Here is a 12,260-nt window from a genome sequence, read left to right as displayed (position 1 = left end):
TAATAGCCCTTAAAGGTTCTTGTTGAGGTCCAGACATCTCGTTGTGCTATGGAGCTATTTTTAGAGGGTCCTTGATACTTTTTTGTTGTTGACACACATTAGGAAAACACTACCAGCTGGTAAACAAGAATGTAACATTAGATAAAATATTTTATATATATTATATAACAACGCCTTATAGTGGCTTAAAAATTACCATTAAGCTGAATTAACTCATCAAAAAAACCTTGATGAAGAATTAATTGCAGGTTTTTTCTAGATGGTCTGAATAAACCATTAACTGAGTAGGATAAGCAGTGTGTGCTTCTCCCTTCGGGGCCCCAATTTATTAACATTGACTTTCTCAGCACGTCAGTGCTCATGCATCCTGTTTGTGACAGCCTCTTTAGTTTTGACCTCCGGTTAACTTCCTGTGAAGATACAGCAGATATAAAGTAAGATCTGCTGTCTTCCTTCACACAATCACTGACGACATTGTTTGTATCAGATTCATGGATCAGTCCTCGACTGACTGCTGACACTCTTTTTGTCAGATTGGGAAAGAGCACCTGGGTCTGAAGGCCATCACTGAAGTCCTGCAGGACCTACAGTACAAGGTGAGATTGAAAAACCTGGATGGATTTGATGATGTTAAACTGGAAACAAGATGAACATAATTAATGTTGTGTTGTGTTTCCATCAGGGGAAGAGCAAAATAATCCCATGCTTTAACCCCAATACTCTGTTACCTGGTGAGTAGGAAACAACTTGATTTCAAATACTTGAATACAAGCAGCTCTTGAAACTATCCTCAAAGAAATGATAAAAATTATATATTTATGTAATAGTGTTCTGTTTGGATTTTGGAGTGGTCATATGATCGTTGACTGCAGCACCTAGTTTACTCACAATTGAATTGCCTCTATTATCAGTAATGAGCACATGACAGTATTCTCACTGCATTCTGTGAATATCTTTATCCAGCTGTTTGTAATCGTATATTGTTCTGCAAGTACAGCACAGTCAGAATCAAAGCTGCCTTCACTCACACAATTTTTTTTATACTTTCTAAAGATAATGTTTGATCATCCCACAGACCCATTGTTGAGGGACTACTGGGTGTATGAAGGATCTCTGACCACCCCACCCTGTAATGAAAATGTGACCTGGATCCTCTACCGCTATCCTCTCACCATCTCACAGCTGCAGGTAAAACATGCACGTAAAAAAAAATCAAAAGCATTTAAATTGCTTTCTTCCAAAGGAATTGAAATTGTTATTACTATTCTGTTTCTATCTTATCAATATATTACATTAATCTACCCATTTTGTTGATGACATGCAATGTATGAAAAAATATGTGGTAAATCTTTCAAAGTTATATATAAATCACACTCGTGAACAGTAATAAAGGAAATTTAGTTTAATTTAATAAAAAAAACCTTAACTATAAAATCAGGTAGGATGAACACAAAATTCACTCAGCACAATAAACTGTTTATGAAAAAGCTCTGGATGCAACGTCCAGCAAACAAACAATAAAAAAGTTATAGTATATTATCATAGCTATATACTAGTATATATAATAGTGACAGTAAAATGTTGGCCTGTTTGAAGAGGACTCACAAATAAAAAGCGTAGTAATTGTGAAGTTGCCACGTAGCATTACCACAGGCCAAGAGAACAGCCCATTCCAAACAGGCAGGTATAGAAAGGGATGGGAACAACAAAGGGAGCAATGGATGGTGATATATAATGGTTGTATTTAAAGTGATAATTCTGTTTGTCTATCGTGACAGACAAACAGAATTATACCAGAACGCTTCACTTCACCTCAGCCTGACTGAGTGTTTTAGCATCTTTCAACTCACTATTTGGCCTGTCAAGCCTACAAACACTGCAGGCAGCAGTTCACAGTGAGCATTAGAAACTGACACAACCTGTCCAGCAACAACTGTGTCACAGTGTTGGTGACATAGTGGAGCAGTTAGCTGCTGAAGAGCTGGGTTCTTCTCTTAGATACTTGTGGAGGGCAAAACAAGGATCAAAGGAGAGTGGTGTTGGACTTCATCTGTTTATAAACAAGGATTAGTTAACTCGTTCACTCTATCTGTTTAGTGCAGTTTGTTCAGCTGTACCTAGGTCGCCACAAACAAAAAAAGAACAGAAACTGTGAACATGGAGTGGTTTATTTAGAAAATCATTTTAGATTTTCATCTAATTTATGTGAGGAAACAAGCACATCTTGTTGCTCCTTCACAATAAAAGCTTTGCAATGGTGCATTGTTGAAAAGTATATACAGAGCAACCAGTCAAAGCACACACACATTCATACAGTACTTCTCTCATCCAATCACACCCCATCGGCACAGCTGCCAGGGGCTATTTGGCACTTGTTATCTTGCCCAAGCACACCTGGGAATGTAGACTGGAGAAGCCAGGGACCAAACTGCTGACCCTCTAGTTAGTGGACGACCCTCTCTGTCATACCCTCTTCTAAAATCTAGCTCTCAGCTGCTCACGATAGAAAGAAGCTGAAAGGGAATTTAAAAATGTCATGCTTTAATAATGCTTGGCAACAGACCCTTCCTCATTGTTATTTATTTTTTACCGCTGAAAGTTCTACTTATGTAGTAGTTAAACCACATGGATAACTAATACCATTAATGATGGCTGCATTCCATTCAGGTGTATTCCATTCTCATGGTATTGTGCTTGCTACAAACCATAGCAACAATAAGATCATCAATTAATAGAAAATAAGTACATGTTAAGCATGGTCATCCTGTAAGATGCAGATGGCTTGTAAGTTTGTATAACTGAAGAAGAACAATCAAATTCATGTTGCATATATTTGTATTTAAAACATCTTCATCACTCCAGAGTTGATGATACTTCTAGCATGCATCAGAAAAAAGAAAAACATGATGAAAGAGAAGACACCGAACAATGATGTCAAGAGAGTTTGTGATGACAACAGACGCGTTGATGTGCCGTAAACAAAAAGACATGAACTCCCCAGCAAAATGAATATGCCTTTAAATAACAGGGAGGGCTCATTAGCCTCTGCTAATATATCTATATATCTATATATCTATATATATATATATATAGATATATATATATCTATATATATCTATATATAGATATATATATTTATATTTATGGTCCTCATGATCTTTTGCACCTCTGGCCCTATCATCTGTGCTGGTACTGGCGATAGGGTCCTCATGATATGCTGGGCCCGTGTCTCACTCCCTGGATCTAAAAACTATACTCCTAGAACTGAAATAAGTTTTTTTTCCGTACTTATAACAACACAATTCACTAATGTCTTTACAATTTACAAGTCTTAATACAAGAGCGCGTTTACATCATAATTCTGAGACAAAAACTAGCAAATTTACCTGTGAGTATATGCCTCTGTCTGATTGTCCCTGCCTGTCTGTGCTCAGCTCATCTCTCTGAATTGCCTTTCCTTGATGAGCTCATTTGTGAAACATTTCCATAAGCACTTTATTACTTTCTTATATCAACTTGCATTTGATATCACCGGTGTCCTTACACTTACTTGTTGTTTTGGTGCAGTGAAAAAATATTTGTTATCTTTTTCTTCAAAGGTTATTTACAGTTACAAAAGAGAAGCAACACACATCAACCAAGCTAGAGCTAATATTATGCCTAATTAGATTTAATTTTTTATCTGAAGAAGCCGATCTCTAAACTTTTGCGGTCACTGTGTAAAAGTCCACAACATAATGAAGCTATAGACATTGAACTTTTATAATAGTGATCGTTGAGTCAATGAATTGAGAATTCCTTTACTTCCAAAATGATACAGAAAATCTACAGTGTCAGCCCTTTTGCATGCAGTAAGAAAAAACAATGCACTTACAACCTTACTCTTTTGGGTAAATTTATCTTAAATATCATAAAAATATTACTACAAATGATCACATATTTTTGTATCAAACTTTAATAGTTAATGTAACCGAGCATTCTGTTATACGACATAAACATTTATACATGTCCGACATCTGTAACAAAGGAAACAGCTTCAAAATGGGTAGAGAATTCACTGAGTTATGAACATTTTAGTTGTGGATACACCTCCTGCCTCACATGTACTTTAGAAGACGCAGCAGCACATATCAAGGTGACAGATGCGGTTCAGTTTAATGTTAAATTTAAAAAAAATCAACGTGTCTGACTCATCATTTGTTTTTACTATTGCAACTAACTATTGCAGAGCTGTGACTGACAGGAAGTCAGTAAAAACTGAGATCATATCGCTCTGAGAGAGAAATAGAGAGAGGAGAGTGGTGAACAGTGGACCAAACCACCGGGAGGCAAGGAGAGGGAGTGCAATCTGTCGAAGCTTAAGAAGGTTTTATTTTGCATTTATAATTACATGCATTCAGTGCATATTGTGTTTCTATTTAAAGGTAGGTCTGCAATATCATAGCTTATATTTGCACTGATGTCGCTGGGGACAGGGTGTTCCGGACCCCCGTCAAGACAGTCATCCCACTCGGTAGCCTTCAAGTGGACCTCTGGCTGGATCCACTTGAAGGCTACCGTGGACACCAACATCAAGAGACAGTGTTTACACCCGACAGAGGCAGTGAGACTCTTCCTACAAATTAATTCTATGAGGAGGAAGAAAAACCTCCTCTGAGGAGGGAACTCTGGATTTATAAGAGGGGGTTAATTATTATGTTTCAGGCATAAACACAGGATTTGGCCTCAGACTGGCAGGACTGTGTGGAGGCTTGGCTGTCATGCTCATGGAGAACCATGCACTGTGTGTTTACATGGGAAACAAACAGATCCACCTCTGCTCTCCTGTCCCACACAAAGTGATTGAGGGCAGCTCCGATGCCTCGGTCCAGCAGTGTTCTCACTCTGAGATGACGTTACTGTCTCCAGCACCCTGCGGATTGGAGTATATAACTTTATAATTTGTTCATGAAAATCTGCCACTCCCTCTTACACGACCAGATAAGCTGGGCCGAGCAACAGACTACGGGGGCAGTGAGTTGGGGACCACTAATCTGTGGTTCTCTAGCATTCACTGCAGTACAGGAAGTGCCCCATCTGCCTATGACAGATTTAAACTATAACTCATCCTTTTTCTGACTAATTTCTCTCTCTTGGAGCAGACTGCTGTGGAGAATGGGCACAGTAATCCTCTGACATTTATATCAGTCTTTCATCTGTGCCATCAAGCAACGTGCTGGCCCTTTTAAATGCTAACACAAACAAAGACCTCTGACTGTCCTCCTGCCTCAGGCCATGTCCATACACTGTTAAATTAGACAAGTTGACTTTAGTTTAAAAAACTGAGGAAACCTATTGCCACTAGCTTCTCCAAACGGTGCACCATCCACCAAATAATCAATATAAAGATGTTACCAACTTTAGGCCAAACAAAAGAACTATAAATAAAGTTTGCAGGTCTAAACCCCTAATCTCTGTCCCCATAGGCCCCTCTACTGGCCAGAGCATACCTGTGCGACTGGCCCTCCTCAATGTAAGCCATTTAAACTAAATGATCAAATTTTTTTTGATCCAATTTAGACTTTTATTCCTAACTGAGACCGATTTGTCTCCTTGCAACACACCCAACTGTTAGAGCTTTGCCCTTCGAACTTTGAATGTTTTATAACTCCCAGGGATAATGGCCCGGGGAGGTGGCCAAAATTAAACCAAAAGTTAATTTTGCCTCTGAATTCTCTGAACTTTAATCTATCTCTGTTTTATACTATGACATTCATTCATTTTAAGATCCACTTTGATGACCCAACCAAAGGTTTAGCAATGGAAGTTTGAAATATTACAGAATATTTTAATCTAGTTAAACATGTGAATGGTCCAACTCATAACCGCGGCCACACATTGGATCTAGTCTTCACCCTCATGCTTAGCATCAATTCCTTGATCTTAGAGAACTTATTCGTCTTTGACCATCTCTGTGTTAAGTTTGACTCTCTGCTCCACGTTGCCCCGAAATACATCAAAAGTTCAAAACTCTCACGCATTTTAAATGAAAATTCTCATCTAACTTTTCTTGACCATATCCCTTACGAGTCATCCGATCCGAATACTTTACTCAATGGCTTCAAGAATACCTGTCAAACCACATATCATATGTATACCATACATACAAGATAACATAGCCCTTATTAAAACAAGAATGATCCACCTGTTAACACTTCTCCATGGGTTGATGACAGGCCTCAAAAGGCTGTGCAGAAAAAAACGAACGGAACTGGAAAAGACTTAACTGCATGACCACTCTTTTTATATGAAGGACCTCCTGAATTCCTATAATAAACAAATTAAACATGCTATGCAAAATATTACTCCAAACTACTCACCAGTAATCACCATAATCCAAGATTCCTTTTTAAAACCAACAATAGTCGTATAACCGGCTCCTTCTGCCCTTCCAGCCACTTCACATACTGAGTGTGAAAAGTTTTTATCCTTGTTTAGGCAAAAAATCCTTGACATTAGAACAAACAGTGAACCAGCGATCCCCATCATCCCAAATATCGCAGAGTATCTTGCCCGTCCCATTCTACTTAGCAATTTTCAGGAAGTGAAATTTCATCAAAACTGTGTTGCACATGCGCTCGTCCTCAAGCCCTCTCAACATCCTACCCAAATCACTCCTAAAATAAGTAATCACTACTGTTGGCCCCAGCCTACTTAGAATTATTAATTACTCCCTTTCTGCTGACCAAGTCCCCAATTATTTTAAGAAAGCTGCCATTCATTCTTATTGAAAAAGACAGATCTTGACAAATCAAAATTATAGGCCCATTACAAAACCCCCATTCATATACAAAATTCTTGAAAAGATGGTTCTGACCCAACTGCTAGATGTGTGTGAGAATAATACAATTTTCGACAAATTCCAGTCCGGATTCCGTAAACGACACAGTATGGAGACCGCTCTATTTAAAATAACTAATGGTTTACTAATGTCTGCCAATGCTGATGATTGCACTGTATTATGCGTCGGCATATCTGGCACTGCCTTTAGTTGGTTCTAGTCATATCTCTCAGATAGACAATTATCCGTTTCCATCAGAAATAACACCTCATACTTGGAGCCACTGATGTGTGGAGTGCCACAAGGTTCCATTCTTGGTCCCATACTATTTTCACTCTCGTGGTCCCATTAGGAAATTTCATCCGCCATTTTAATGGGATATCATACCTTTCCTATACCGATGACAACCAAAAATACTTCTCCTTCAAGCCAGACACGTCATGCTTGAAGGACACAGTGCCTATCCGCCATTAAGGAATGTATGTCACTTAACTTCCTTCAGTTATCTAGGTGTCACATTCGATTCCCATCTGAACTTCAAAACATGTTAACCAAATAATAATAATATCCTGGTACTCTCCGAAACATTTCTGAATATCCAATCGTTTCTATCTCTCTCTGACCTAGAAAAGTTAATAGATGCTTTTATTTTTTCCAGTCTGGATTATTGCAACGCCCTGTAAATATGCCATGTTCACACCATATGAACTCGTTTGCATCTTTTTCAAAACACTGCTGATCGTATTTTAACAAAAACCAACCGTAGGGCTCATATCACACAAATTCTTGCTTCCCTTCACTGGTTACATGTTAAACTCAGGATTGATTTTGAGATTCTTTTCATAACTTTTAAACTCAACATGGGCTGGCCCCCGCATACATTTCGTAGCTCTTAACTCCCTTTAATCCCGATTGTAACCTGGGATCGGACAGTCAGTCCCTTTTAGCCGTCCCTAGGTCAAGGCTGGCTATTCAAGGTACTTTCTCGATCAGGGCCATGAGGCTCTGGAACTCCCTGCCTGATGAGATTCGGCTCATCAACTCATTACAGATGTTTAAATCACTGCTCAAATGTATTTTTACGGGAAAGCATTTCTAACATGCGACTAGTAATTATTTTCATGTAACAATCAGTCTTAAAGAGTTGAAGTGTGATGTTCCTGATCTCCTTGCACCTCTGCACCTCTCTCCCACCCCCTACCCCGATCTCTCTCTCTTTTCTACCTCCTCTTTGCCACCCATCCCCCATTTTTCTCAGCTCACCCCAACCGGTCAAGGCAGATGGCCGCCCATCCTGAGTTTGGTTCTGCCAGTTAATGAGGGAGTTTTTTCTCTCCACAGATGCCACAGTGCTGCTCATTGTGGGAAGTTTTGGGTTTCTCTATAAACTTAAAGTCGCAAACTTATTATGTTGTGATTTGGGTCTTAAATTGCACTGAACAGAATATATTTGATTAGAATTGATTATTGATTAGGACTTTAACGTGAAGCACTTTGTAACCTCGTTTAGATAAGTGCAGAGAATGGAGAGTTTAGAAAAGTGACTGATAGAACTACAACACAATAACAACAAGACATTGACCACCACCGACAATATTATGCACTGTATGTATGACATAATGCTTTGAGTGTTGCAGGAGCCTGTTTTCAGCCATGGTGTGACTGCTGAATAGACACAGGATAAGTGCTATAAAACAGCAGGCACTGCTTACATAGAGTACATATCTCAAACATCCGCCTATTATTTAAAGCTGAACGACCTAGAGTGTGTGTGCACACTTAAACTGTGTGCATGCAAATATTCAAGTGTGTGCTTTATTCAACAGCTGCTATGGCTTGCAAGGCTGGACAGTGGGCTTTAAATCCTCCATCGCTAAGCTAATAGCACAAGAACTCTTATTGTGTTTGCTTTGGCGGATGTAGTGTACTCTACATCTGCCAAAGCAAACATGTGTTTAAATGGGGTAATATCTGCAGTGGCCAAATGTAAAGAAATTACCAGATCTGTCAAAACCCCATTCACAAGCCCATCTCCTATATGCTTACTGTTGGAATATACGGAAATACCGACTCAAATAATCACAAAATTAAAGCAAAGAACGCTTTTAAAATCCTCATAATCATTTAGTTTACACATCAATCAGGATTATATTTGATTCCCTCACTCTATCATTAGATGTTTTCGGACAGGACCTGCTGGTAAAATCCAGAGAATTGGTTATGGAGGTGCCTTTCACACATGCACAACACAGAGGGAGGTTTTCACAACAAAAGCGTCCGCTTCTGGCTCTTATGACCACAAACCCCTTAAGACATCTGTGTCACATTTTTTTTTTCACCGGGGGATATTTGTTTTCTTTTTCTTTAATTTTCGCGGCTATTGCATGTTAGCTGTTTCTTGGTCTGTGGTACTACTCCTTTAGAATTTATATATAAAACAAACTGTCATTTTTTGTTGTGTGCATAACTTTTAATAAACAGTCTAGATTTTACAGACAGTTTAATTTTTTCCATGAAATGAAACTGAATCTGCTTCAATTTTCACATGTTTATACTTATATATAGTTCACAGAACGGAGAGCAGGACCTCAATGCAGGAGTCAGAGGTTCAGGTGAAAAAACAAAGAGTGGCCTTTAATGCAGGCTGATTTCAATACAGAGGGAAATCAGTGCAGAACAAAAGCAGGGTCCATAAAGCAAAAATCAAAATAATCTAAACATGGAGAAACACAAGGAAAACCAAAAGAGCTGGAACACACAACCGATAAAGAACGAGATTAACTGACAAAGACCAAGCATAGCACAGAGACTTATATTCACAAGGCAGGGAAACGGGTGAAAAACATGAGGAGCCGTTGCAGACGATCACAAGGGCCAGAAACAGGACAAAGGAAGGAAATAAAGCTGGAGACACAGGAACAAAATTTCAAAATACAACAGATAACAGAACTCAGAATAACAACTAAACACAAATCTAAACACAAGGACACCGAGATAATTGTCCATAAACTAAGGAGTCCATAAACAGAACCAAGGCAGTCTTGTTCAATATAGTTCATAGGAGCCTGGGCAGAATCATGACACTCCCCCCACAGACTGCTACAGAGCACTTGTCGTCTTTTTATTGGATTTTATTAATATTGACTGTATCCCGCGTCCAACTCGCACCATGCTTGGCACAGCACTTCCCCGGGCCACTGACAATACACAAGCCAAGTGTGAAGCCGATTGCTGTACATGAGCGAGATATGGGTTCCACATACAGACAGATGTTTGTGAAGTGAGCAGGTAGATGTTACCATTTCAGACAAACTTGTGATGGTTGGAGCCTTTAGATATGAAGCCGTAACCCAGTTCAGCTTTTGAAATCACATCTTTCCTCTTCGGTCTCTGCAGATTGAGGAGTTTCGGAGGCTGCGGTCTCATGTCAAAGGGGCTGAGCTGCTGGAAGGGAATGACGGGATGTTGGGGGACAACTTCCGTCCCACCCAGCCGCTCAGTGACCGGATGGTTCGGGCTGCCTTCCAGTGACTCTCACGTTTCACTTCAACTCAGAAAACAATGGGTCCTTACCTTACGAGTATAGAAGGTAACGACAGTTCAGCTGTCTCCTGTTTTAGCATAAAGCACATTAGCTTGGTAAGCTGCTTATGAAGAAGTATACATCCAAACCTATGACTGGTCCAGTGTTCTGCATCAATAAACATCAAATTGCAATTTACAGCAAAAATCATTGTGTGAACCAAATAAGTGTGTATATGTATAATGGAGGAGCTCTTTATACAGAAGAGGTGGATAATGTATGTATGAATGGGTCATTGGATCATATTGTAAAGCTCCATATATATGCAGTCCATTTACCTTTCACCATTTGATTGTGGATGTTTTAAGCAGAAGTTTAGAATTTTTTGTTAGGAAACAGTTGATGAAAGGGAGACAGGTTAAATTAATATTCATTCTCTGCCATTTTGTCTCCACTTGGTGAATACATTTCCAATATTATACTATATTATATTTTGGTCTTCGCATACTCTTGTGATAAATAATAAGCTGCTTAATACTACACTTTACTATGTAGCTAGGTGAAAACTTTGATGTTCAGTGCCAAGCAGGTTGATATTTTTTTGTGAGTTTGTTAATAGAGCAGCAAAAAACTCTTTAATGAATGTGTGTTAAGGTATAAAAAAATTATTTTAATTTTCTCTACACATCCCCAAAACAGTTTTCTTTGTATTTTGAGTTGGTTCAGTGCATTTCATCACAAGGGACATTTTGGAAACAGGCTTTCCCTGAGGTATTTGTGTTCTCTGAAGCCTTAGTATAATGGATCAAGCCCTGGAAGAACTAACCCAGTTCAGCTATCCATCTGGGACCAGCCTATATATGTATGAAGGGATACCAGATTTAGCTCACCAGCAGTGCAGTAAGAAGACAGGAGGGAACTCTGGAATTCAGATGGAACATTGAGGTTGAAGAAAAGACAAATGAGACAATCAAAGTCCTAACTTTAAACTATTAAGGGCAAAAGACCCAGAAGACATTAGAATTTCTTGAAAGCAGTGGACAGAGAATTACAGCTTGGGGCACACCTCTCAAGGAGAACTCTAATCCGGAACTAATACAGCTGGTTACTTTAATGTTTATTATTTGAAATGAGTGCAGCAGTTAGTTTACTGTACACTTTTGCAGGCTGAGAGTTTTTATAATGCTTTGATTGTCAAAGACAATGTGAGAGGGCCTGAAAAGAGAGAGTAAAAGAAGTGGAGACTGAAATGAATTAACAGAGGAAGAAGTGTATTGGGAGGAGGGAGGTAGAGGGGGAGATAGGGTATTGCTGTGGTGGAGGGAGGTGATGGTGCCAATGGAATGAAAAAGGAGGACACAGGGGAAGGGCAGGGACCAGAGGCTAGGAGAACAGAGGACCATTGTTTACAGTGTAAACGGATACTGGTCTGGTCCCACCAGCAGAAACCCACCTGAGACGGGACCTGTAAGAGGTAGATAGGTGAGAGTGGGGGGGAGCACGAAAGAATAAGGGTGACATAAGGTAAAAGTCTGCAGGTGCCATAGGACACTGTCACTTTTTCACAGTGCTGGTGCCTTTCTAGAAATATTGTGGAGTTGATAGGCAGATGACATGAAGTACAAAAAATAAGTAATAACATGAAAGAAGAGGAGTGGCTTTCAGACCAAACCAGGTGGTACCGGGCACCTGCATGGATCTGTTGTGACCCGTTTATATATATGCGAATAGCAACCATCCATCTTATGAAAAATGGCGGTGTTTATCTCACTGAACCGTATGACTGTATGTGGCAATGCAGATGGACAGGTCATCAGAGGTCTTGAATGCCCCTCTCTTGAGTAGACTAGCTCTGTGGCGTTTTAACGTTTTACCTGATGATATGAGCCAAGATGACAAGACACGACTTGTCAAACT

At 39.4% G+C, this 12,260-nt stretch overlaps 1 protein-coding gene across 3 annotated transcripts in view; it reads left to right on the top strand.

The window, feature by feature from the left end:
• The window catches only part of ca8 (carbonic anhydrase VIII), a 44,975-nt gene that overhangs the window by 8,030 nt on the left and 24,685 nt on the right, over positions 1–12,260 (top strand). For 2 of the 3 annotated variants that reach the window (XM_062404701.1, XM_062404700.1), the window contains exons 5-8: positions 534–596; positions 683–731; positions 1,076–1,188; positions 10,217–10,409. In XM_062404701.1, coding sequence (XP_062260685.1) covers positions 534–596; positions 683–731; positions 1,076–1,188; positions 10,217–10,351 — 360 coding nt within the window. In that variant the 3' untranslated portion in view covers positions 10,352–10,409. The remainder of the gene's footprint in view (positions 1–533; positions 597–682; positions 732–1,075; positions 1,189–10,216; positions 10,410–12,260) is intronic. The other variant, XM_062404702.1, reaches the window with a different exon arrangement.

This window comes from Platichthys flesus, chromosome 14 (assembly GCF_949316205.1).
Source record: "Platichthys flesus chromosome 14, fPlaFle2.1, whole genome shotgun sequence".
Taxonomy (NCBI): Eukaryota; Metazoa; Chordata; class Actinopteri; order Pleuronectiformes; family Pleuronectidae; genus Platichthys; species Platichthys flesus.
This window is presented reverse-complemented; position numbering and strand designations above follow the sequence as displayed.